We start from the raw sequence: 26052 nt of genomic DNA, 5'->3' as shown, positions 1-26052 counted from the left end.
TCCTTTAACAACTCCTCTATATAATAGCTTATGCTGGCTAAATGGCAGTCCATCACTAGGAAATCCTCTATATATTATCACAATGGCATATCGTAAGGTGAGCTAAACTTGTTGATGAGAGCCTGAACGAAGATTCTATTGTGATTTGATAACAAATAGTCCATCTTCATAACTCCTAAAATCAACATTCATAACGTTAAAAACGTTTAAATTCACATAGAACACAGTTAAGTTCTATGTGAATTTGAGATTAAACTTGCCCAGTCCCAATAAAACCGCAAAAATAATTATAATCTTCTGTCCATTTCCCACACTCCAAGGATAACTAATCAAGAATGTTGCCCTTATAACTCTTAGAAATCAAATGAAACAAAATTACACAGGAAACGGATCAAGGGCAGCAGAAATTCTCAAAATTTTCTCTGGTGTTTCAGCAAAATGCACCATGCCTGATCCATCCAGCAGTAGCTGTAAAACTGAGAGCACAGCAAATAAAGTTTAGCCCCAGATTTGATCAGCAGTTCACCATGCAATACGCATCAACCCCGTGTCCTCGATGACGACCAAGAAGTAGACGAGGAAGGTAATCTTGATCCAGTGAATGAGGATCGACGATCACGATCATCACTCCGCCATCTGTCGCTAGTCTGTGCAGGACGATCATCATGCCCGTGCCGCTTATCAGGTTCGGCCGGAGGAGCTGCTGCGCCCTCACGGCGAAACCGGGGGACATACTTACCAGCAGATGGCGGCGCCGCAGCTGCTGCAGCAGCAGCAGCAGGAGGAGGCTCCACAGAACGCAGACCAGTACCAGAGTCAGCTGGCCTTGGCAAAGGATCTAAATTCCTTCCACGTAAGGCTTCCTTTCTCAACCTCTCCTTCTCTTCCAACTCCTCCTCTCTTTGCCTCTGCTTTTCTGCAATTTCATCAAGTTTTGCCTTACGCTCAGCTTCTTCCTTCTTCCGTCTTTCTTCTTCTGAAGTATGGAATAAAGGATTCAGAAAAGTTCTAGCAAGGTAAAAAATCTACAACAAAATCACAATTCCTTCATACAATATTTTAGTATATTCTTCAAGCGAATCTATCATATGAAATCATGAAATTGTTTGCAAAAGGAAAGAATTGATACTGAATAAATTGGCATCTAAAACTGTACCTTCACGCTTTCGAGCTTCTTCCTCTGCTTGAATCTTGCTCAGCCTCTCTTCCTCGGTTTTAATGTAGTAGAGAAGCTTCCGCTTCATCTCTATATCACGTTCTCTCATTGCTTTCTGTTGGTTGATACGATACTCTCTTTCTTCTTTCAGGCGTGTGTATTCTGCCTCACGACGACCTTCTATTCTTCTCTGGAAAATAACCTGTATAGGAAAGAAATCAACAACTAAGGCCTGCTGGATTATTCGAAGAAGCCAAATCCAATTGAGTCAACTTTTAACAAGAATAGAAGTTGATAACTTCACCTTAACAAAATACTCAAAAAAACAAATTTTTTCACATACTTATTGAAACAACGAAAAACATTTTAAATAAATAGAATTAAAAGCAGCTATCATGGATAATCTATAAATTTTGCTCCGGACTAGCCAATGAACTCAAGCAAAACAAGCAATGTATGTGACTTTTCATGACATTGATCTTCTCTGGTTATAGAAAGATCAGCATAGGTAGTGTAAGGTAAACTAGTTCTCATAAAACAACAACAACAATAACAAGCCTTTGTCCCACTACGTGGGGTCGGCCACATGAATCCTTTTCGTCATTGTGTCATGTTAAAAGTCAAATTCTTATTTAAATCTAATAAAGAAAGATCATTTCTAATATTTTATAACTAATTTTTTTAGGTCTACCTCTGCCTTTCTTAACATAAGGCAAATCTAAAATCTCAACTTTCCTAACCGAGTCATCAGAAGGCCTCCGTTTAATGTGACCAAACCATCTAAGGCGACTCTTTAATCTACCTTTCTTAACATAAAAGCAAAAAAAAACAAAAGAATTAATTAAAAGGCTGATATAAGAGAAGGCTTGACATCATGAACAAAACCTTGTTGTCTAAAATCCGAGCTAGCCTATTCTTTTCTTGGATATCTCCAGCGTGATGCTGCCTACTGAGCTCGATCTCTTTCTGCAAAAATAGAATGACGGATTCAATAGGCAAGTTCTAAACAAAAAAACTAAGTGAAAATCTTGCTCCGGGACTGAAATTTCAAAATCAAACCAGTTGTTCGAGTTCATGAATTTGTTTTTCCTCCTCCAAACGCTGATCAAAAGCCTGCTCAATAAGAGGAGCCTCCTCCTCCCTCTTTGCTCTTTCCATGTAATCCATAGTTTTTGCAAGCCTCTGCAGTTTCTTCTCCATTTCTTGACGTTCCTTGAGTTGTTCACTCAAAGCCATCTCAATAAGAGCCTGTTTTGTAACCTTCTCCTGGAAGAAAATGATAACTCATAATAAATGCAAAAATCAATCATTTAATTGTAAGTAAAGGAGTCTGAAAGTGTAAAAAGTACTGAAAAGTAATAGATATCTCAAGTAAAATCGAAAATGCCGGGATTACTCCGGTAAAGGCCCTCTCTGTAGAAACACGAGCAATGACATTGGCACATGGTAAAGGACCTCTCTGTTTTTTATCAAGGGGTAAAAAACTGCAAAAGCATGTAACTAAACCAGCTACAAGAATTGATACCATAATAGACCAGCAAGTGTGATGAAGGATGCACCATTCACTAAGACTTCATTTGGGACGGCTTTCTTACTGCTTCTTAAAGCAGCTTTCTAGTAAAAAATTAATTTTTGTAATGAAAAGCTGCTTTAAGAAGTAGTAAGAAAGCTGTCCCAAACAAAGCCTAAGTTTTTTTCACTAGACAAAAGGAAACAACAGCATGAAACGTGGGCAGGAATCCAAGCTCCGCAACAAGGACAGAAGCAGAGGGTAAGACAAACCAAGTAGGCCAACAGATAATAACCTATGATGCACCAACACTTCTCCTCAAAGAGGCGTGCAGTGTCCGACACGTATTCAACACGACAGTGTCGAAAACATGTCTGATTAAAAAAACATTAAATAATATTGGACACGCGTGTTCGACACACGTATCTTAAATATTTTATGAATTTTTTTTCAAAATATAATTTCTTGTATTTGGCAGAATGCCGGGATTTAAACTAAATTTTTTATTTCCTATCCACAACATCAAATCAGCGCCCGCACTTAACACTTATTCATTGAATATTCTTATTTTTATTTCTCTTTGACAGTGAAGGTATTTTCATCTCATCTCTCGGTAACTGATAAACGACATCAATGCCTGACTCTCTACATTCTAATACTAATCATTTTAAACACAAATTCTAGTTAAATGAATTATTATTTTCAAATTATTTTTAAAATTATACTTATTTAATTTTTTTACACTATTTTTAAAATATAAAAAACTATAATACATGTCTAACCCGTGTCCGTGTCCTATATTTTCAAAATTTCACGTGTCCTGTGTCCGTGTCTATGCATCATAGATAATAACAAACAAGCCTATATACTTAACTTTCAAATAAAATGCCGTGTACCAAAAGAATCATCCAGAAAATTAACGTTGTATGATTAAGTAAAAAGCAAGCAATCTTACAAGAGTTTTCATGATAACATAGAATTTAACTTACCCCCTCGAGCACAGGCCTTTTACCCTTCTTCTTAGGTCCTTTCTCTGATTGCAGAAGCAATGCCTGAGCTTCTTGAAGTTCTCTTTCCTCAATTTCTCTACGAATTCTCTGCTCCTCTCTGCGTGTATATTCAGCAGCAAGTCGCCTCTGCTCAGCCTCCTCAGTTGTTTTCTGTTGTTTTAGCCTTCTCGATTCTTCTTCCCTTTCCTTTGATGAGCACAAAAACAAAATCGATGAACTGGTATTTAAAGATTACACATAAGTATTACATATCAGAGATTCAGGAGAATATCCAGCTTACCTTTTCAAGCATCTGCCGTTCATGTTCTTCCTTGCGTTTCTCAATGATAGATTTTCTTGCAAGAAGCCTTTTATGCTCCTTCTCAACTATATCTGCTAAACCGTAAAGGCTTTCACCTAATCTTGATTGCTTATTCAATGGGGGATAAATGAGGCCCCTTGCTTTATTAAGAGAATCAGTCAGCACCATGAGGTGATCGCAAAGCTCTTCAGATTCAATGTCCTGAAAGAAAATTCATGGCATCAGTACATGCAACCTACCTGATAAACTTGGCACAATGGTTGCTCACTTTCCATTAAAATCAAGCAATATATTTATTACTACTTTTAAGGTTCTCAAGGAGGTTAACCTTTCACTTCATACTGCTCGCACTACAAACCCCAGGGCCAGGGATGATGGATGTTGTCACCTAAAATATCCTAAAGTCACACGAAGTCAACTCCTAGTTTGCTGGTCATTTGTTCTCTTGTCAAACCTTTCAGCTGTAACTTTGCTAGTTAAGTCACAAATACAGGCAGAGAGAAAACCGAGCAATGCCAGGTTACAGGGGTTACGAAGGAAATACTTTCTCTTCTGAAATCTCAGCATAGCGAAAGCTTGCATTTTTTTTAAGTAAACACTTAGGACAGAAGCTGATAGGAAACAGTTCTAGCTGAAATACAAAACCAGAAATACAAAGAATGAAGTGGAAACAAAGGCGAGGAATGATTGTATTGATAACAGATGAAAAAAAACACACAAGATACAATGAATCTTCAATACGAGAGGAAGATCCGGCTTCCCCAAATCTCTAGATGCTGCTAGAGCCCAAAACAGCGAAGAACAACTCAATTCAGAAAAATACTCGCCACACTATCTGATGTGGTATCCTAATGCTGTATCAGGATAGCGCATCCGACAATACGCAGGAGTAGCATATCTGAGAATAACGGTGCACATGGCTGCAGGTGACACGTTCCATTTCGTCTGTTTCTATTTTTACCTTTTCAGAGACAGAGGCATTCCGATTCCGAAGAAGAGGAATATGGACACCGGCGTGTCGCCATGAGAGGTCACTTCCGACATAGGCCACAACCCGAATTTCGCGCCAAACTCGATATTCCCTTTTTTGAGGGAAGGATACACATAGAAGATTACTTGGATTGGGAGAGATCAGTGGAAACATTCTTTGATTATATGGATGTCCCTCCCGAAAAACAAGTTAAATATGTGGCGTGCCGGCTCAAGGGGGGAGCAAGCGCATGGTGGATGCAAGTCTAGCAGATTCGTTTCCGCAGCGGCAAGGGAAACATACGGAACTGGAATCGGATGAAGCAAATGATGCGAGCACACTTCCTTCCCACAGATTACGAACAGCTTCTATATGTTCGTTATCAAAATTGTGTTCAAGGTAGTAGAACTGTCAGTGAGTATACTGAAGAGTTTTATCGATTAAGTGCGCGAAACAATCTTCAGGAGTCGGAATCCCAACTCGTCGCCCGCTATACCAGCGGGTTGCGGGAGATCATACAGGACAAGCTGGAGCTTAATTCTGTATGGACATTGTCCCAGGCTATTAATTTCGCACTTAGAGCTAAGGTCCAACTGTCTCGACAGCCACGGAACACCAATTATCGACGGGCAGCCGCAGATTCTCCCATGGAGCCCCGGTTCCGTCCACAGGACCAAAGACCTCCGCAACAGAGTCCTCAGATCTCGCCTAGTCACAATGCCCCCACACCACTAGATACGAGGACCTCTGTAAAACCAAAGTTACCGGCTCGAGACAACCCGTACGCCAGGCCAACGACACTGAAATGTTTTCGTTGTTTTCAAGTAGGTCACAAGTCCAACGAGTGTCCCACGAGACCTCAGATTCAGCTGGTAGAAGGAGAAACAGAGGAAACCGAAGACTTGTCCGCTGCTGAATTGGAAGCGGAATTCGAAGACTTAGCAGCCGATGAAGGGGATCAAGTAGTGTGCGTTATGGAACGCCTCCTACTCGCTCCACGACAACCCTCTGTATCGCAGCGAAATGCAATCTTTCGGACCCGTTGTACTGTTAACGGTAAGGTCTGTGAATTGCTCATTGATAATGGCTGCACTGAGAACATCGTCTCCAAGGCCCTTGTTCAAGCATTACAACTCAAAACGACGTGCAACCCCCATCCCTACAAGATCAGCTGGGTAAAGAAAGGCGTGGAGGTGTTAGTCACTGAAATGTGCCGTATCACGTTCTCGGTCGGCAAGAGCTACACGTGCGAGGTATTATGCGATGTCCTAGAAATGGATGTTTGTCACATTATACTCGGCCGACCATGGCAGTTTGACACCGGCGTTGTCTACGACGGTCGTATGAACACTTACGCCTTTGACTGGAAGGGCCGGAAACTCCGCTTGTTGCCTAACAGTGTCTCTGACATTATGCCTAAAGTCAAGGATAAAGTTGTGTTTCATTTAGTCACAGGAGCCATGCTATTGACCCAGCGAAAAAGGGAGGAAATCTTCGCAATCATAGTGACTGAAACACCGCCTACTATGCCTGTGTCACCGCAGCTCCAAGTCATTACAGATTTGTTGTCACAATTTGCAGATATCATGCCGGACGAACTCCCTGCGGGTCTTCCCCAAATACGGTCGATTCAGCATCAAATCGACTTAGTGTCAGGCGCTAATCTCCCGAACTTATCTCATTATAAAATGAGTCCACGTGAACATGACATTCTGCAAGAAATGATCGAGGAACTCCTCTGCAAGCAGCTTATCCAACCCAGTTTAAGTCCCTGCGCCGTCCCCGCTCTTCTTGTCCCCAAGAAGAATAATCAGTGGAGGATGTGCATTGATAGTAGGGCGATCAACAAAATTACAACTAAATTCCGCTTCCCGGTACCTCGGCTGGAAGATTTACTAGACAAGCTCGCTGGTTCTTGTTATTTCTCCAAACTTGATCTCCGCAGCGGCTACCATCAGATACGTATTCGTCCCGGCGACGAATGGAAGACGGCGTTCAAAACCAGTCTGGGGTTATACGAATGACGTGTGATGCCCTTTGGATTATGCAATGCTCCCGCTACCTTCATGTGTCTCATGAATGAGGTACTTAAGGATTTCATTAACAACTTTTGTGTTGTTTACTTTGATGACATTTTGGTGTATAGTAAGTCCTTGGAGGAGCACACACAGCATCTTAATTCAATCTTCCAAGCTCTGAGGAAGCATCAGTTATTTTTGAATAATGCCAAATGTGAGATTGCTACAAGCACTGTCTATTTCCTCGGGTTTATTATCTCCGCGGATGGCATCACTACTGACCCTAGGAAAGTCACGGCAATTGTCGATTGGCCTCAACCACGAACCCTGTTCGATGTCCGAAGCTTTCATGGCTTAGCGAACTTTTATCGTCGCTTCATTCGCGGGTTCAGCATACTCATGGCTCCATTAACCGATTGTCTCAAAGCCAAGCATTTCTCTTGGGATGACGAGAAACAGAGAAGCTAGGAATCGATCAAAGGAGCACTGTCATCCGCACCCGTCTTAGCCTTGCCTAATTTTGACTTGCCATTTCAAGTGGACTCTGATGCTTCTATGCTAGGCGTTGGCGCCGTCCTATCCCAAGCTGATAAGCCCATCGAATATTTCAGTGAGAAGCTCACGCCATCAAGACAACGATGGACTGTTTACGAACAAGAGTTATATGCCGTCATACGCGCTCTCAAACATTGGGAGCATTATCTATTGCACGCGCGGACTTCGTGTTATGCAGTGACCATAGAGCTCTTCAATTCATCAATACACAGAAAAATCTGAATCGGATGCATGCCCGATGGGTGTTATTTCTTCAGAAGTTTACTTTTGTTCTTAAACATAAGTCCGGAGCTCAAAATCGCGTGGCCGACGCACTTAGCAGACGCACAGCTCTTCTCACTCAGCTCCAAACTGAAATTACGGGTTTAGATTGTTTAAAAGATCTCTATGCTGCTGACCCCAATTTTGCAATTATTTGGAAAGACTGTTCTTCGGGTCAATCTCACGGAGACTACACTCTCCGTCATGGTTACTTATTTAAGGGTAACGCTCTGTGCATTCCCAGTTCGTCATGGCGCCATCAACTCATTCTTGAAGCTCACAGCGGAGGCTTGGCGGCTCATTTGGGCCGAGATAAAACATTCCAGCAGCTACAAGAAAAGTTCTTTTGGCCAAAATTGCATCGCGACGTAGCACGTTTGGTCGAACGATGCTCCGTCTGCCAAGAGTATAAGGGTACTATGCAGAACACAGGTCTATACACACCTCTTCCGGTCCCTGAAACAATCTGGGAAGATATCAGTATTGACTTCATTTTAGGCCTTCCAAGAACGAAGCGAGGCTCCGATTCTCATGGTTGTCGTCGACCGCCTCTCCAAAATGGCTCATTTCATAGCCTGTAAAAAGACACTAGACGCTGTCAATGTTGCTCGGCAATTCTTCCATGAAATTGTGCATCTCCACGGATTACCTCGCAGCATAACATCTGACCGCGATGTTAAATTCATCAGTCACTTTTGGCGCGAGCTCTGGAAACGTTTACATACAGCCATCAATCTTAGTTCGGCATACCACCCTCAATCGGACGGGCAAACAGAGGTCGTTAATCGTACCCTGGGAAATATGCTGTGATGTCTAGTGCAAAGCCATCCGAAACAGTGGGAAGAATTTTTAGGCCAAGCCGAATTTGCATACAATTCAATGAGCAACCGATCGACGGGCAAGTCCCCATTCGCTATTGTGTATACCAAAGCACCCAACCATTTGTTTGACATCGCCGTCTTGCCCAAGTGCTCGGACAAAACAGCAACGTCTCTCATCGATCAATACTCTGATGTCATTCAACAAGTCCGGAACAAACTTATCACCTCCAATGCCACGTATAAACAGGCGGCCGATGCCCATAGGCGAGTTAAAGTTTTCAATCCCGATGATCTGGTCATGGTACGTATGCGAAAGGAGCGCTTCCCGGCTGGTACATACTCCAAACTTAGCCCTCGTAAACTCGGGCCGGTACCCATCACAAAACGTATCAGTGACAATGCGTATATCGTGGAACTACCCGCCAATGTTTACACTTCTTCTACGTTCAATGTAGCTGACATTGCAACGTATCATCCGCCTGATGATTCTACAATTCTTGTGGACTCTGAATTTTCTGAGCAGGAGGGTTCTGATGTGGTATCCTAATGTTGTATCAGAATAGCGCATCCGACAATACGCAGGAGTAGCATATCTGAGAATAACGGTGCACATGGCTGCAGGTGACACGTTCCATTTCGTCTATTTCTGTTTTTACCTTTTCCCTTTTAGTTGCTTTTTCCCTTTACTAAACGAATCCGGTAATTGACGGAAACCGGAATAGATATAAATACTGGAAAAGAAGTATAGTGAAGGCAGAGAAGAATATAGAAGAAATAGAAAACCAGTTCATTCACTGTTCCATTGAAATTCTCCTTTTAGCTTAGGTTGCTTGAGTTTTTGCAGGTTTGCTGTGTGCTTCTGCACCACTATCCCTAGGAAAACATTCTACTTAAGGCATACAATAATAAAGGAAATCTCTGAACAACCTCTCCTTTGAAATTTCCCTCATAAACCCCCTTAAAACCTTTCCTAATTCCTGCTCCTAGCAGGGGAGGGACATGCGGCTCCTTTGAGGCGGACCCTGTTCTCCTCTGGAACAGAGGCCAGTTCCAAAAGTTAACCGGCCTAACCGTACCCCTTCCCGAAAACTCACCTCGTCCACAAAGTGAAAAGATGACACCCTCCCCAAAAAGAACTGAAGCTTGTCTCAATTTCTAGAAATATATATATATATATATATATAACATGCATGAGTTTACACTAGATATCATTACTATAAATAAACATGTCACGAGGTCCAAAAACTATAAACGTAATATCAAGTCAATATCCTCATCAAATGGTTATAAGAACTTTTCCCGCCCAACTACAACTACACAAAATTGAAGCACAACGGAACCACTGAATTAGATCTCAGGATTCATCCAAGTATAGCAACATATTAAATATAAAGCGAATCAAGACCCAACAAAGTATACTGAAACCAAAACATTGAAAGCTTTTCATTGACATATTGAGATATCTAAGCTCAAAAAACCGTCTAAATTGTGGTAGTCCATGATTATTAAAGATACTAAAAGAAAATGCATTAATGCTTTCTCATGGCTTCATTGATAAGTCAAAATGGCATGAAAAAACAAAGACTAAAGATTTTAAGATGAAAATCTAAAACATCTACAACTTACATACAGACTTGGAATTATTCAATCTCTTAACCAAAGCAGTATTGAACCACATTGACTGTCACAAATCTTTAGCAAGTATAAAGCTAAACAGCGAATAAATATAAATCTTCACAATCTGGATAATAAAGGAGAAAGTAATTGCATACCTCATTACCAAATGTAACTGCACCCTTCTGATGATTAATGTCCATAGCAACAAATTTATACTTTACAGCATCAACGGAAATTTTTTCAACCACAGAGAAATCCATGAATGGGATCATCTTGGAAAGTGTCTCAATTTTCATTGAATGGTATACTTTTGAAACCTGTAGCAGAATAAGGATGTTCACTGTTGAACATAATATGTATTTGATAAAAAGACTGCCCGCATTGTCTTACATTACTTCTATAAATTGAATAAATAGTTAAGTATATACAAGAAAACAGCACAGTTGAAAAAAATAGTAAGGCAGGTAGCCAAGTATATGCCCAACACAATTCATGAAGCATAACAGATTATTAATTGTTAAACTTTTACAAGGATCAAGAGAGCTAAGCACCTGCTGTAAAACTCTTAAAGCACAAAGATTTTCCAACGCAGGGATGTACTGAGTCAGTTGCACCTCAGGGACAGAAGAAACTGACACAAGCTTTCCCCCGAGTTTAGAAATTTTTGTTAGAAGGGGCTGAACTTTTGCAGCGAGATCAAGCGGCAGGAATTCATTTTCAAGGAGACAATAAAGGTCCTTCACATCTTGGGATGCACATGCCATCACACCCTTAGAAGACTGGAGCAATAGAATGATTCAAATAAAAAAACCGCAACCAAAAAAAAAAAACTCCAATTACAAATACATGAAACAAAATTTTGAGTGTAATTACTTTGCTACTATTTACCCCTTTCGGATCTAATCAAATCCAAAAGGCAATTTACATCCACAACCAATCGGGCTTGTGAACCATTAACATAATAATAAGTTTAGAAACGTACCAATTCTGAAAGGAGTGCTTCCCGTGACAACTGAAAATTATAAGCCAAATGTCAATAGCAAAACTGCTTGGGTTGAAGAAGCAAACAAATTAACAAAAATATAAAGTTCAGAAAAGAATGAAGTAAAGAACATACCACTTCTCTAGCATCTTTTCTGGGATCAATATTAAAACCAATTAGACTAGCCATCCTCAAGTTGCGCTCTTTTTCATTTTCAACTTCCAAATGGGAAGAACCACAATGATGATCATATGGGGTCACTGACAATGCAGACAGCAAAACAGAGGATGCTATTAATTGCAAATCCTTTTGGGTTAAGTTCTTATTGTAGCTTTTCTGTAGGGTAAAGAGCTTAAGCCAAGCATATGCATGGTAAAGATGACTCTCTGAGACCCGGAATATTTCGGTTAACTTAGCATAGTATATAACCATCAAGGAAGGTTTTGGATGTTTTTTCACCATGCTCATTAAGCCATGAATGTCCTCCACGGAACGGAAGGCTTCCTATACGATTAAAAGAATAAATAATCAGAACATGGAAACAAGAACGCATAAGGTAGAAAGGCATCCAAAATTCACCACATTGCAAACCTGCCATAATTCCAGATCAGTTGCTATTTTTAGCTGATCAACTCTGGTATCCAGGTAAATTTGCAAACTTTCAGGTGCGGTCAAATCAGGCCGGTCCCTTTGATCACGGTACTTGTTTAAATTAGCTAGATGGTTCCGTATAATCTCGCATAATCTACGAAATTCAGTTGTCCTCTTATATTGCTTGCAAAACTGAAATGCTCGGTGTGCTGTCATCTATAAATTTCACAATGAAGCACAATTAAAAACCCTTTGTTAACCTTTCAACTTCAAACAAGATTCATCAAGTAAAGTTTCATTAGAGGGTAAAAAATGAATGTGATGTCATCAAAATTTATTCCTTTTAAGCAATTTTCTTGAAGGTAAATTGAGATTAGATCATGTTTGCATATTGATAATCAATTCAACAAATACAATATAAATTGTATTTGCTTTTTCAGTTTAACATATATAATAAACACTTGCATACAAGTTTTCCATCTATTCACTCAGCCATTCCTATCTCCAAGAACAAGGTAATAATAATGGATACACTGGTGAAAGTCCAAAATAATTTTCTAATCCGCTAAGGAAATTATTTGCAAAGCTGCTCAGCAACCACAAAAGATCATAACAAACAGGAAAAATGTACATGAGAAAGTAGTACAAACTGAAATAAACGTTCAACAAATTTAACATCCATATTTGTGTGAAAAACACTTTATTACTAAAAGGAAAAGGTTTTGATTTGCAGTCTTCACAAAACCAATCCAAATGTAATATTTTCACCATTTACACAATCACCTTAATTTTATTAGGGAATTAATCAAGAAAAGAGTTTTAACTTTTATAAGGTAGGAAGTATAAAAATATCGACAATAAACAATTTATGGTAAGTATAGTAAGTTACTACCTATGTTAAGAAAGGTAGAGGTAGACCAAAAAAGACTTGGATAGAAAATATTAGAAATGACCATTCTTTATTAGATCTAAATGAGAATTTGACTCTTAGCTGGACACAATGGAGAAAAAGAATTCATGTAGCTGACCTAGCTGACCCCACATAGTGGGATAAAGGCTTGATGTTGTTGTTGTTGCATAGCAAGTTAGTTGAAACCAATACAAAAAGACTTACAACTGAGGGAAGCAAAATCTGATGACAGTGTCATGTAATCCCTTCTTCATTCAATTGAATTGTAGTTATAAAGTAAAATTGTAAAATTATGTTAATAAAATCAATTACAAAAATAATTTTACTGATTATAACAAGAAGCTCCAATACATGCTAGATTAACAGTTAACACGCAAAAAAAAATTACCATAAAACCTAACAAAAACTTCTTTTACAATCATTAAAAACTACAAGGGCAAGTAGCTTACAGCATACAAAGCTTCCAGCTTAGAATTGTTCCTTAGAATTTCAAGCACTGTTCTGTAGGTCTCCCACAAAAATTTAAACCATGGGGTCACAAGCTCCCTGTCAGATCTATCTTTACCTTTCTCTCCACTTACGTAACTGAGCATCAAATCTTCAGGTCTCTTATCTGCTTCCAAATCTTCTACATCCAGTGCATCTTCCAAAGCTTGTGCTTCGTTCCGAGCTTGCTCCGCTTTCTCAGTCGCAAGATGCATAAAGTATTTTATAACCTCCTCCAGTGAGCTAACATTTACTTGCTGACAAACAATGCGGTATTGGATAAGACCATCTTTTGCATATCTTCCTTTCCGCATATCAACACATAATTCAACATATTTAAACATAATTTTTTCAAGGGTCTTTTGCCAAGCCCTGTAACGCTTTGAAGTGATGAGATCATGGAGCGCTTGTAAGGCAGCTTGCTTTTGACCCACATTAATCAACTCTGGAATCATACAAAACATAGAAAATTTGTTATTATTTATCCAGCACAAGATAATATCGATATACGATCCCCTCATTAGGGTACAACATGACAAATCTAAGTACAAAATAAATCCTAAATTAAAAGGTTATGTCAAATGCCAAAGGGGCATAAAGTCAAGAACTATAAATGAGTAGTCAAAAGGCATCTAGTACAAAACTATGGTGCTGAAAATCTTTCATACAAAGTGAAATGCTTGATAGCTGCTAAAATATCACCACATGATTCAAAAAAAAAAAGAATAACTTAACAGCAATAAAACACTCACCCTCAGCCCGCTTCAAAGCATTCTCTGGCTTCGCGAAGGTTGCCATGGTCACACTATGATTTAATCAAAACCTGATGCTGATGAAAACAGAAGCAATGAGAACCCATGACACAAGGAAAATAAGGCAATTTATTTCACCATACTAGAAAACCAAATAATTGAAATTAACCAAAAATACCATAAATGCAGTTAATATTACAAGTTATAATTCAGCAGAGACAACTAGAACTCAAGGAGAACGCCATAGTATGTGAGCTTTGTTTGACATTGAGAATGCCTAGCTGAACGTACAATTACCTCACCAGCTTTTGACTGTGTTCACTTTCAAGCAAATTTGTAAAGAAAACAAATTATGAAGTAACTTAAATTTATCAACTTTTCCCTGAATCAAACACAAAAAAGTTATTTTGCATGTAATTGATTATTAAAATGATATTTTTCACCCAAAAAACAAACCTAATAACCATGTAAGCTTAAGGCCCGTATCATGCTAAGTTCCCAAAAAAGCTTAACGTGTTAGCGGTTCCTATGAAACATAATGGCATGAAAAACAACAGAATTTACAAAATCAAAATAATTCACATAAAAAATAGCATCAAAGACCAAATATCGGTGTCCATCCCGAAGAGGCCAAAAGGACGAGCTATCTTATCCCTAGAGAGATCTAATACAGGAATCCAGAGTAATTCTTAAACCATGCAACCAAATCTAGCAAAATTTATTATTTTTTTCACGCGCAGATACTACAAGAAATAATCCACCAAGAGAAATTCCTAAAATTAAGGAACTTTCACTCCAAACCCTAGAGGAGAAAAAAACAATCCGACATAGAAAATAGCAAGAAAACATAACAGTCAAAACAAGGCTTACGATTCTTACGAAACTATCAAAGACAAAATTCAGCACCAGATCTGGAAACATAAATTGGAGCGTGAATGCTGAAAATCCTGAAATCAGTTGGAGCAGCGCTTGAAGGAGAGAATAACACAGGGAGGCGAGCTAGGTTTTATAGCAATGGGTTTTATTTTTGTAAATGAAACCGGATTTAAGCCGAACCGGTTCATCCGGAATTTCAATAAAATTTAATAAATTGATTGTTTTTATTTTTATTTAGTTTAAAATTTATTTTGATATTTTATCAAATTATTTATTTGATTTTAGGGGATTGAGATAATGCCATTAAATTCTTATCTATTTCATCAACTTTATACATTTTTATGTTTATTTATATATTACAAGATAATTAAATATTAAAAATTATATTTATATAGCATAAGCTCGGCTCAAAAATAAAAAAAAAAATTTTTAACTGTTCCGATAACTTACCTTTTCTTGATAAGCTTTTATCACTTGTCCGAGAGGGAAGATGTGCTCTAGCCGCTTTCTCCTTCCCGCGACTTTGTCTTCCCTCCTTTTTCCTGGCCGCCACCGGCCTCCCGCCGGTGGCCATCATGGATCAGCTGGACCCCAGCCTTTTTCCCCCTTTGGTAAACTCTTTGACCTCTTCTTCTACCCCAAAATCTCCTCCTCGTCGTGTGTTAGATTGTCTTTGGTCTAATATTATAGCTGAGCCAACTCCTTCCTCCCCCCACATACCTGTTTCTCTCATAGAAACTCCGGAGGAGATCATCCCGTTTAATAAAGACTTCACCGAAGTTGCTGCTGCAGAATGGAGTCTCTGCCTTGTCAGGTATTTGATTGGTAAGAGGTCTTACTATGAAGCTCTTAATGAAACTGATAAGCGTAATTGAAAGCTCAAAGGTACATTTTAACTCATAGCTCTTACCGATGGGTTCTTTCTCTTCAAATTTTCTTTACTAGAAGATTTTGATATGGTGTGGTCCAAAGGAGCTTGGTTTTTTCATGGCAACCCATTTATTTTCCAGAAGTGGACCAAAAACTTCCATCCTACAAGGGAAAATTTTACATCGGTGCCGATTTGGGTTAGGGTGCACAATCTTCCCTTAGTCTATTGGAACTCGGAAGGGATTTCCAAAATAGCCTCTAAAATAGGCATTCCGATTGCAGTTGATGCCTTAACAGCTGCTAAGACTAGATAAATTATGCTAGGATTAGCATTCAAGTTTGTACTACCTCACCTTTCCCGGATACGGTGGCTGTCTCTATAGAAGGGGAGGTTATCAATCTCCAGATCCAATATGAATGGAAGCCTACACAATGCTCCTCCTGTGCCTCTCTAGCCCACTCCTCTTCCCAATGCCCTTCAATTCAGCATACTGAACAAAATTCTCTAACCCAATTTAGGGGACGTAGTACTTCACGAAATCCTTGCAAGAAATCCCAAATACGCCCAGGCACTCATACTCAGAAGTACACACCTGCTTTTAAACCCGCTACCAAAACCTCCAACCCCATCCCAAATAATCAAGCCGCTACCACCTATGTGCTTTCCATGGTTCCTTCACAAGTTGATTTTCCTTCTATAGTCCCTCCTATAGTCCCACCAACTGCTGATATTGCAGTTGTGAATGCTGAGCAACCTAACCCCACCTCTTCCTTGCAGAATGAGGTTCCCCCTTCCAACATAGCTGATAATAAAACCTTAGATTTCACTGAAGCCTCTGCTTCTGCCAGTTTAAAAATTCCTAATCTCAATTCTCCTACTGATGAAGGTATAGGAGAGATGAAAAATCTGATAATACCATCCTTAAATCCTCCCAATATTCAGACTAGCAACAAGTATTCGTCCCTTCAGGGTTATGAGGATTTAGCCTTCTCTGGTTCAGAAAAAGACATCTCCTCCTATTCAAAACCTATAACAAATATCAAAGAGAAGAAAAAAATTTCACGCCAACCCAAGAGCACTAGAGGGAAGGGTTCAAAAAAGCCACCGCCTCCTCCTCTAAGCATAAATGATCTGTCCAACCATAGCTGCTTGGAATATTAGAGGCTTTTCTGCTTCTAATAAGGTTACCTACTGCAAAATGTTAGTCAAAACCCTTAATCTGGATATGATCTGTGTCCTGGAAAACATAATTCAGCTTTCTAGCCTCTCGAATAGGGGCTTTTACAATAGCCACTTTGTTTATGATGTTGAATCTAGTTGCAACAACTTTCATTGTGCTAACTCAGGCAGAATCTGGATTAAATGGAGTCATGATAAACTATCTTTTAATTCTAGTTTTTACTCCTCCCAAATGATTGTTGGGACGGTATCTTTTGGTTCTAGCACCCCTTTTCTTCTCTTGGTTATCTATGCCTCTAATCTGCAGGAGGGCAGAAGAATTCTCTGGGAGGATTTAAAAAATATTACACCGGCTGCTGGTATTCCCTGGATTGTAATGGGGGATTTTAATTGTTGCAGGTTCCCTTCTGAAAAGTTAGGGAATGTTCTTCTCCAAAATCAGCTTCATGACTTTAATAGCTTCATTTTTGAATCAAATATGAATGTTTTGGCCTCAATTGGTCCTTCCTTCACTTGGTTTAATCAAATAACTGATAGTCCTATTCACATCAAATTAGATCGTATGCTAGTAAATGAGCATTGGTTCCCCTCTTTCCCTGATTCTTACTATATGGTAAAAAATCCTGATGGCTCAAATCACTGCCCGATAATTCTCAAATATGGAGTAAATTCTTCCACTCATCATCGATTTCTCTTTAAAAATTATTGGCTCAAAAATGAATATTTCTGGTTCCTTTTGTTTGAGATTTTTGCTGTTAAGTCTATAAAGGTAATCCTTTAGTAGATTTTTGTTCCAAACTTAAATTATTGAAAGGAGCTGTTAAAGGGAAATGTTGGGCAACCTCTAATTCTATGACTGATAATATCAAGAAGATTCAAGACAAGCAAGCTGGTTGTCTTGGTCGTTTGTAGGCTGGTGATGATTTCTTACAAACTTCTATAGAGCTTAAAAGAATTAACCAGGAGTTAGAAGCTACCACCTCTATGTGATTTTCCTGGGTTAATCAAAGAGCTAAATCTAAGTGGTTAGCTCAGTTAGAGGACGATCTCAAATTCCTTTATGCTAAGATCTGCATGAGGAGAAGTTACAAAAAAACTGCTATCACTTTGGCTATGTCTAATTCAAATTCCTCTTTGCCTGATGCTTTCAAAGAATCTATTTATCACTTTCAAAGGCTCTTTAATACCCCCCCCCCCCCCCCCAACAAAGAAATTTCAAAAACAACAGAATATGAATTTCAATATCAACCTGTTTCCCACTGGTAATATTATTCCCTCTGATTATATTGATTATCTTACTTCTCCTTTCACAGATAAGGAGATAAAAAAAACTGTATTTTCGGGAGCTTCTAATTCTACCTTGGGGCCATATGGGTTTAACTTTGAATTCTTTAAGTCCACTTGGGTGGTATGTGGTCCTTCGGTTTGCTTTGCTGTAAAGTATTTTTACAATAATCCTTACATTCCTCACACGGCTAAAGCTACTGCAATTACTCTCATACATAAATCTAGTCATGCTGAGGATATTGCTGATTTTCGTCCCATTGCTCTTTGTAACATCATTTACAAAATTATTGCTAAAGTTTTGGCTGTGAGGATGAAACCTATTATGCCTCATATCATTAAAGAAAATCAAGTTGGTTTCATTCTTAACAGGATTTTTACTGATAATGTTTTACTTGTGAATTAAATTCTTCAATTTTCAAGGAAATTCTCCAAATTCAAGCTTATGTGTGTGAAGCTTGACATCAAAAAAGCTTTTGATAGTGTATATAGGGAATTTCTTTTGGCTAGGATGCTGCAAAAAGGATTTCCTGACACTTTAGTAAGGTGGATTGAAGCTTGCATAATGGATGTGTGGTTCTCCTTATGTATTGATGGGACCCTAGAAGGTTTCTTCCCTTCGACTACTGGGCTTAGATAGGGCTGCCTGTTGAGTTCATACATTTTTAGCATTGTAATGGATGGCTTATCGTGTTTACTAGAATGTAATCTCACTGAAAACAGGTTTGAAGCTCTTTCTATTGGAGACTATAGGCTCTCCCACCTAATGTATGCAGATGATTTGATTCTTTTTTGGAAAAGCTAATATCTGTAACTGTGAGACTCTTACCCAAATTCTACATAGCTTCTCTTATGCCACGGGTCTCAATGTGAGTTTTCTAAAGAGCTCTATCATATTGCCCCCTAACTATCCTAATGCTGAGGGAATTTGTTCTACGCTTAATATCAATGCTCCTTCATCTTCTATGATCTATCTGGGGGTTCCCATTTCCCCCCTCAACCCAAAGCTGGCTTGCTTCTCTCAGCTTTTGGAAGGTGTTATTACGAAGTTATCTGACTGAAAGGCTAAGGCTTTATCGTTTGCTGGAAGACTCCAATTTTTAAGATACACTATTTGGAATACGATCGCATACTAGATAAGGGGGAGCATAATATCTAAAACTATTCTTAAGAAAATATATAGGGTTTGTGCTAAATTTCTATATTTTTGTGATTCTAATGGCAAGAAAATGCATTTAATCTCTTGGAGAAATACTTGTAAGCCTAAATCTATGGGGGGCATAGGCTTACCCTCTTTACATTCTCTTCAATTTGGGTTCAATTTCTCTCTTATTACCAGGATTTACAATTCTCATAGCCCTCTTGCCATTTGGTTATTTAATGCATATATCTCCCCTTGGAAGGATCTTTGTACTAAGGCTTCTAAGTCCTGGAAAAGTATTTGTAAAGATGCTTGTACTGCCAAAGATATTTTTCATTTTAGAGTATCCGTGCACTCTAAGTTTGCCCTTTATTGGGACCATTGGTTTAGGGATAAGCGCCTAAATGAAATAGAGGAAGTTCAGCCCATTCTTGCTTCTTTTCCTGTGAGTGAAAGTATTACGGCTATTCTTAATGATACTGGCTGGGTATTGCCTGCTTATTTACCTATTGTTGTTCACCGAGCTTTTTCTGAATTTCCTGTGCAGTTGGATAAACAAAACAATCTTTTTTGGGGTACTGGAAAGAAGTGTAAGCAAAGTGCATATAGGGAATTTTTTTACAAAGACTTGATTAAGGTTAACTGATGGCATTTTGTGTGGCATAAGCGTTATGTCATTAGGTTCTCCTCTTTTTGCTGGATGGCCCTATCTGGTGGTTTAAAAACTGTTGATATTTTGATATCTAGGGGAATGACTGTGAATTCGAATTGCTCTTTATGTCATTCCGATTACGAGACGGTTAGTCACTTATTCTTTGAGTGTGACTATTCTTTTGCTGTGCTCAAGGCTCTCTTGAAAAATTTGGGAAACCTGCTATTAAGACCCTCCATCTTACAAATATTTGAGTTTATAGATGAAAAGTATAAAAAGGATAAGGATTTTTACTTCCTGATTATATGATGTGCAGTTTATTATATATGGAGATAAATGAATGAAAGAAAGTTTTGTACTAACTTGGTCTCTTCCACCACTTTAGTACATAAAATTAAAGTTGCTGTTTTTGGCAATATTATGAAATGGAAATCGAGGGAAAATCTAATGGAGCTGCTTTGAGCTGTTTTTCTATTCTATTTTTTTGGGCTGTGATCTGCTACAGCTCGTTTGATTGTTGGTAGCTTTGGCTGGTTGTTACTGCAGTTTTGGAGATTGTTTCTACAGTTTTTTTATAGTTGGTATGTTGGGCAAGGATGAACGAATTGCCATTTTCTCCTTTAGAGGGCAGAATTTTTGGGCAGTTTATTTTGCAACCAGGTAGAGAGAGCGGCAATTCCTGAGCCCGTGGGTTCTTTGCCTAGATCCCATTGCTTCAGGTTATGTTGGCTGTGTTTTCTCTTTATCTTCCTTTTGTTAATCTTGTTGCTTTAGATCTTTTTTATGGGATTTTTTGTATTTTTGCCTGGTTTTGGTCCTTTGCTCTTTTGGTAAAGAATTTTCTTTACAACATTTTTCATTTACATGTAACTACCTCATTTTAATGAAAAGGGCTCTGCCCAGAATTTTCCAAAAAAAAAAAAAAACTTACCTTTTCTTTTCCTCCATTGATTGTTTTCACTCGCAAACCCTATATAAGTCTTAGGGTAGCAATGTAAATGAGAGGCAAATCAAGGGCAACGAGATAAATTAAAATTTTCCAGAGGGTCAAAACTTCCGAATTTTCCCCCATGTTAATTTTTTTTTCCAAAGGGGGCAATTGCCTCCGGACACCGAATGTGTCCAGAGACCAATAAAAAAGTGTCACATTACTGAGCGCTCGATACCGACCGCAGTACCATTCGGTACCCTCAGTACTTTGCCCGGACAGAATAATTACATAAACATGGATCCACCCGTGGCCTCTTGCAACTCTCACCACAAAATCCATTACAAATAATGCATTTCTACTAAATTGTATCAACTCCTTCCTCCTCAGTTTAGGGGTTAGGATCATTTTCAATTAATGATATATCCTAGTAGAACTACTTCAACTTGGTTAGATCCCAATAATTTTTTCACATAATCTCTTTTATAATTATATTTTTATCTTTGCGTGTACGCAGGAGGATTGTACAGTGTTATAACATTAAATATGTTATTTGTGTGATCGTGAATATTCTAACACATAACAATAATATTAAATATAATGACATATTTATGAATGCTTGGTTATTTATGTAGGTATATATTTGCTTATATGCGAGTGTACTCAAAAGTTAGTTATTATTAATTTATGAATATGATAAAAAAATAAATAATAGAAGATTTGCATTGATAGGAAACTTAACTAATATTGATATCTTTGACTTATAAAATAACTTAAAAAAAGAAGATTCTGATTAATTATTATTGATACGTTCCATAATCATTCTTTGATTAAGTTATTATGAAATGTTTTACCCATACAAATCTTAATATTATGTCAACACATAGTTAATAATAAAAATTATTTCATCCAATGTTATAATTTTCTCGCAACCTTTTACCCTTGTTTATGTGTTTTTTTTTATTTGAACGGGGTATCTACCCATTGTCATTCCAAAAGGAGCACTTGGCGGCGTAACTATTCCCTCGATGGAATCTAGCGAGGCCACCCACCGGTATTGGGCCAACACTTGCTTTGCCCCACTAAAGAGGCGATGTCGTAGTATAGGGGATTCAAACCCAAAATGGTGGGTTCCCAACCGTGCTCTCCTACCAACCACCTTAAGCCTCGATGAGTCACTTGTGTAGGTGTTAATTTTTAGGCGAGCAAAATCATTGCTTCAAATTATTAGTTAAAAAGCTTTAATTTTTTTTTTATTTGTAATAGTTAGATCTTAACATGGGAGAAAATCAGAATGCTCTTGGAGCATCTTTTGTGATCTTCAATTATTCCGCCTTGGTTGCCATGAACTCATTATTAAGTATTCTGGGTGAAATATTTGGGAACCTGCTGGTCCTCGGGCGGATTATTAGGTTCAGTCATCAGACCTAAATTTGTGTCCGGAATTCGTGCGCTTTTGATGTATTTTTGTAAAAGGACAATTAATACACAATTTTAATTATATATTAGCTGTTTGTGTATTAATTAGCTTTTGATGTATTAGGTTCAGTCATCAGACCTAAATTTTTTTATTTGACGCAAATTTAGGTCCAGTGACCGGACCTAATAATTCGCCCATCCCCGGGTCAGCTCTTCCTGTTTGTTGCTTGCTTGCTTTCGTGAGGGTCTGCTGCAATTGGTCTGATACGATTTTTGCTTTTACCTGAACGGGAGAAATTACAAATTTTCAGGCCCGCCCTTCTCTTGGGAGAAATTATTGTGACTCACGGATTCCGCGCACAATAATTTGTCTAAAACTGATCTTTTTATATCGCAAACGGCAAACCCTCACCCGAGTCCCGCGGAGGTCTTTGCTCAGCCTCAGCTTCTAAATTTGATGGCTCCTTGAACTCCCGCAGCCATGCGGCCACGTCTCCTCCACCGCCGCATCATCTCCTACCTCCAAGTTCGCAGCCTCTCTACCGCACCCTCCCAACTCGAACCCCTCAACCTCCTCCCTCTCAATTCCGCCTCCACCTCTCCCAAGTCTCCGCCTTCCGTCCTCAGCCTCGCCGCCGGCGATCCCAAGCAGCGCGCCTTGTCCGCTATCTCGCTCCTCAAATCCGAGACCGACCCCTCTAGCATCATTAACATCTGCCGCACCGCATCTCTCTCCCCCGCCCACTACCTCGGCCGCGCCGCCCTCTCGGTCGCTGTATCCTCCCTCTCTTCGTCCCCCCACCACCTCCGCTCACTCCTCGCGCCTCTACTCCACTCCGATCACCATCTTCCTCATGCCATTTCCCTCTTTGGCCTCGCCGGTCTCCTCGACGACGCCCTCTCCGCCTTCCGCTCGTCCCCTTCTCTCCGCTCTCTCAATGCCCTCCTCTTCGCTTGCATCCTCTCCAATAAGCATCCCCAAGCTGGTGAATTCTTCCGCGACTTCCCTGTTTCCTACCGTATTAAACCTAATATTGTCACCTACAACACCGTCATCAAGGCCTTCTGCGAGTCTGGAGGATCCAGAACGTTTTATTCCTATTTAGACGAAATGGTTCGTAAAGGAATCAAGCCGAATCTGACTACATTCAGCATCTCTCTCTCTGGGTTTTATCGCGAGGAACGGTTTGATGATGTGAAGAAGGTTCTTTGGCTGATGAAAAAACATGGCCGGCATGCGGGGTTGTCGATTTATAACATTAGGATTCAGAGCTTGTGCAAGCTTGGGCGACCGGATGAGGCCAAGGAGTTGTTGAGGGATATGAGAGTTAGGCGTCTGGAACCGAATTGGGTGACTTACGATCATTTGGTGTTAGGTTATTGTTGCAGAGGAAATCTGGAGGAGGCAAAGAGGTTGTTTGAAGAAATGGGGAGGAGAGGTTTGGTTCCGCAGAGCAGCTGCTATTTTAGTTTGGTGCACTATCTTTGTAAAGGTGGGGATTTTAGTTCGGCTCTTGCGATTTGCAGGGAGAGCATGGAAAGGAACTGGGTGCCACGGTTCTCTACGATGAAGGTGCTTGTCGATGGGCTTGTGGGAGCTTCACAGGTCAAGGAGGCAAGGGAGATTGTGGAAATGGTAAAGGGAAAATTCTCATGGAATGTCGAATTGTGGAATAAGATTGAAGATAGCTTGCCTATGTAGATTGTGGAACGTTGAGGTATGTTTTTATCTGTAACGAATACTGAAAATTTATTCCGAAAGAGATCAAAAATATAGGCTTGTGATATATCAGATAAATTAGCTAGAATGACTTTACCTGCTTGGGGTATTATTTCTTGTAGTGCACCATTTCTGGAATCCCAATAACTTATAATAATGTCATTTCCATTCTCTGGAAAGTTGACACTGTACATTGTTTGTTTCTAAAGCTTCAACATTTTTTAGCCAATCAGATGGGCATCTTGTTCTAGTTTTCAGAGTAATTTCCCAGTTGATTTGCAAAAATATTTTCCAGATATAAATTTAAAGTCGCCTCATTTCTGCCTCTCATTCATTGCTGAAAACTCACTTACAGATATAAACAACAGGAGTGAGTATAACTCAATGAAAAATATTTAAAACATTAAAAGAGTATCTTACATAATTATATATTCTAAATATGTTTATTTTTCTCGTTGACAATTTATATATTGCTTCTAATTTATTTCTATATATCCTTTTGCTTAAAGTAATATCAAAGCCAATTTTGATCTTGAGGGTGACATTTGTTTTCTAGCAATCTTGACACCAAAACCAACTGTTTTCTCTCAATATGGTTCATTATTTCTCCTATTTTTCAATCACAATAATAACCAGCACTTCCAGGTGTAAAAAATTTGCAGAGAAAGAGAGAGGACTTGAAAAGATGCATTAGGAAAAAGTTAAGATTGGGGAAGCAGAAATTCTTCTCCAAGGACATCTGCTTGGATGCTGACAATGATCATCAGTTTGGTCTCAAAGACGCTTGATTGCCAGAATCTCACTCAGCTGCTCCATTGTTACAACCAGTTTCTTCATTACCTGCAGTTTGATCAGTTAAAATCTTGGGATCAGCTGAAAATATTGTGGCCTCAGTCTGCAACTGCCGCCGCCATTTTCTTCTTTGCATATATCTCCCATTGATGATCTTTGCTGTCTGTTCAAATCTCCAGTTGTCGTAATCTTCTTCTTGACACCAAATCTTTGATGGCCAAGTTGTTTGTGCCCAAATGCCTTTCTAATATTACTTCAGCGTTTCTTGGAATTGATATGGCCTTCGTCCACCATGGAAGACAACTAGCATATTTCCAGAGTAGGAAAAATTAGAAGCCATAGATTGGAGATGGCATTGCAATGGAGAATTTGACTCACAAGAGGATACAATGAAGAAAAAGGATTCATGTAACAGACTACATGAAGTAAGATAAAGACTCGGCTTTGTTAATATGGTTGCTGAACCGAACATTTAATATTATTTTAAACTGTCAATTGCATTTCAGAATTTATATCGGGCATCTTTGCCCAATGGCCATTGGACGTTGGCTTTCTCTTTGTTGGTTCCTTCTTTCATCATTCCGACTGCTCTTTTGGGCTCACCTATCGAATTCTTGAGGGTGGCTCTATTATGTATTCGCTGTATTCTGCTTATGCATGGAAGTTTCATTTTGTGATGTTGGGCTCTAATCTTTTGGTCTATGGATTGGTATTGGGAAGCTTTTGTTGAGCTTTGGGCAATAAGAAAAATTTTTGCCTGCCTTTCTCAAGAATCATTAGATTTTACATGACCGTTGCAGCCGGATGGCTTTTGAATTTTTGCTCTTGAATGCCCCTGTATTATTCTGTGCAGAGTTCAGATTGGAAGAACTGTCCGGCCATATGAGTGTATGTACTGTGTACATGTTTGTACATAGTATATATCAAATTAGTATACACATTGTTTATACTCACAGATCGGATGATTCTTTCCGTCAAGACTCCGCACAGAATAATTTCTCCTCTATTTGAGCCTATCCTAGACCTTTTGGTGGAAGTTGAGTTGTTGGGTTATACCTTTATAAAATTTTTAGTTTGTAAAATTTTGCTTTTATTTTGTTAGATTCTAGATTCCACATTTTCATTATTTTTAAAGTAACTTTCACCACAATTTTTTTTTTTACAAAAATTTTTAATTAAAAAATTTTTATAATAGAAATTTGTTTTTGAAAATAATAAAAAGATTGTCCCAAACAGATCTCAAACCCTTG

General features: G+C 38.9%; 2 protein-coding genes across 7 annotated transcripts; one reads left to right on the top strand and one right to left on the bottom strand.

Moving 5' to 3' along the window:
* Positions 1 to 117: 117 nt before the first annotated feature.
* LOC110116770 (eukaryotic translation initiation factor 3 subunit A-like) lies at positions 118 to 14964 on the bottom strand. 4 transcript variants are annotated; one of them, XM_020850471.2, is made up of 14 exons: positions 14820 to 14964; positions 13941 to 14017; positions 13152 to 13633; positions 11793 to 12008; positions 11337 to 11705; positions 11202 to 11231; positions 10771 to 10998; positions 10375 to 10536; positions 3957 to 4178; positions 3656 to 3862; positions 2216 to 2422; positions 2042 to 2122; positions 1157 to 1358; positions 118 to 976 (listed from the first exon to the last, which is right to left on the bottom strand). In XM_020850471.2, exons 2-14 carry the CDS (start codon positions 13984 to 13986, stop codon positions 540 to 542), a joined length of 2889 nt encoding a protein of 962 aa, XP_020706130.1. In that variant the 5' UTR covers positions 13987 to 14017; positions 14820 to 14964; the 3' UTR covers positions 118 to 539. The 4 variants fall into 4 exon arrangements, with proteins under 4 accessions (XP_020706130.1, XP_020706128.1, XP_020706129.1 ...); XM_020850469.2 differs by having other exon boundaries at positions 540 to 976; positions 13941 to 14011; positions 14820 to 14949; XM_020850470.2 differs by having other exon boundaries at positions 540 to 976; positions 14811 to 14932.
* A 7646-nt stretch (positions 14965 to 22610) lies between these two features.
* Positions 22611 to 25492, top strand: LOC110091781 (pentatricopeptide repeat-containing protein At1g61870, mitochondrial-like). Of its 3 annotated transcripts, none has more exons than XM_028692063.1 (2): positions 22611 to 23729; positions 23818 to 23997. In XM_028692063.1, exons 1-2 carry the CDS (start codon positions 22772 to 22774, stop codon positions 23859 to 23861), a joined length of 1002 nt encoding a protein of 333 aa, XP_028547896.1. In that variant the 5' UTR covers positions 22611 to 22771; the 3' UTR covers positions 23862 to 23997. The 3 variants fall into 3 exon arrangements, with proteins under 3 accessions (XP_028547896.1, XP_020671686.2, XP_020671685.2); XM_020816027.2 differs by adding an exon at positions 24673 to 25492 and having other exon boundaries at positions 22633 to 24008; XM_020816026.2 differs by adding an exon at positions 24656 to 25492 and having other exon boundaries at positions 22637 to 24008.
* The last annotated feature ends 560 nt before the right edge of the window (positions 25493 to 26052 follow it).

The sequence above is a fragment of the Dendrobium catenatum genome, unplaced genomic scaffold (genome assembly GCF_001605985.2).
Source record: "Dendrobium catenatum unplaced genomic scaffold, ASM160598v2 original_scaffold_112318, whole genome shotgun sequence".
In the NCBI taxonomy this organism is placed as follows: domain Eukaryota; kingdom Viridiplantae; phylum Streptophyta; class Magnoliopsida; order Asparagales; family Orchidaceae; genus Dendrobium; species Dendrobium catenatum.
This window is presented reverse-complemented; position numbering and strand designations above follow the sequence as displayed.

Bases quoted from the DNA above. Each gene is read 5' to 3' on its own strand.
- LOC110116770 (XM_020850471.2), bottom strand. From the start codon at position 13,986: ATGGCAACCTTCGCGAAGCCAGAGAATGCTTTGAAGCGGGCTGAGG. The intron at 10,537-10,770 runs GTGCTTAGCTCT...ATTCTGCTACAG, and splicing joins CTTTAAGAGTTTTACAGCAG to GTTTCAAAAGTATACCATTC. The intron at 2,423-3,655 runs GTAAGTTAAATT...ATTTTCTTCCAG, and splicing joins AAAGGCCTGTGCTCGAGGGG to GAGAAGGTTACAAAACAGGC.
- LOC110091781 (XM_020816027.2), top strand. From the start codon at position 22,772: ATGCGGCCACGTCTCCTCCACCGCCGCATCATCTCCTACCTCCAAGTT.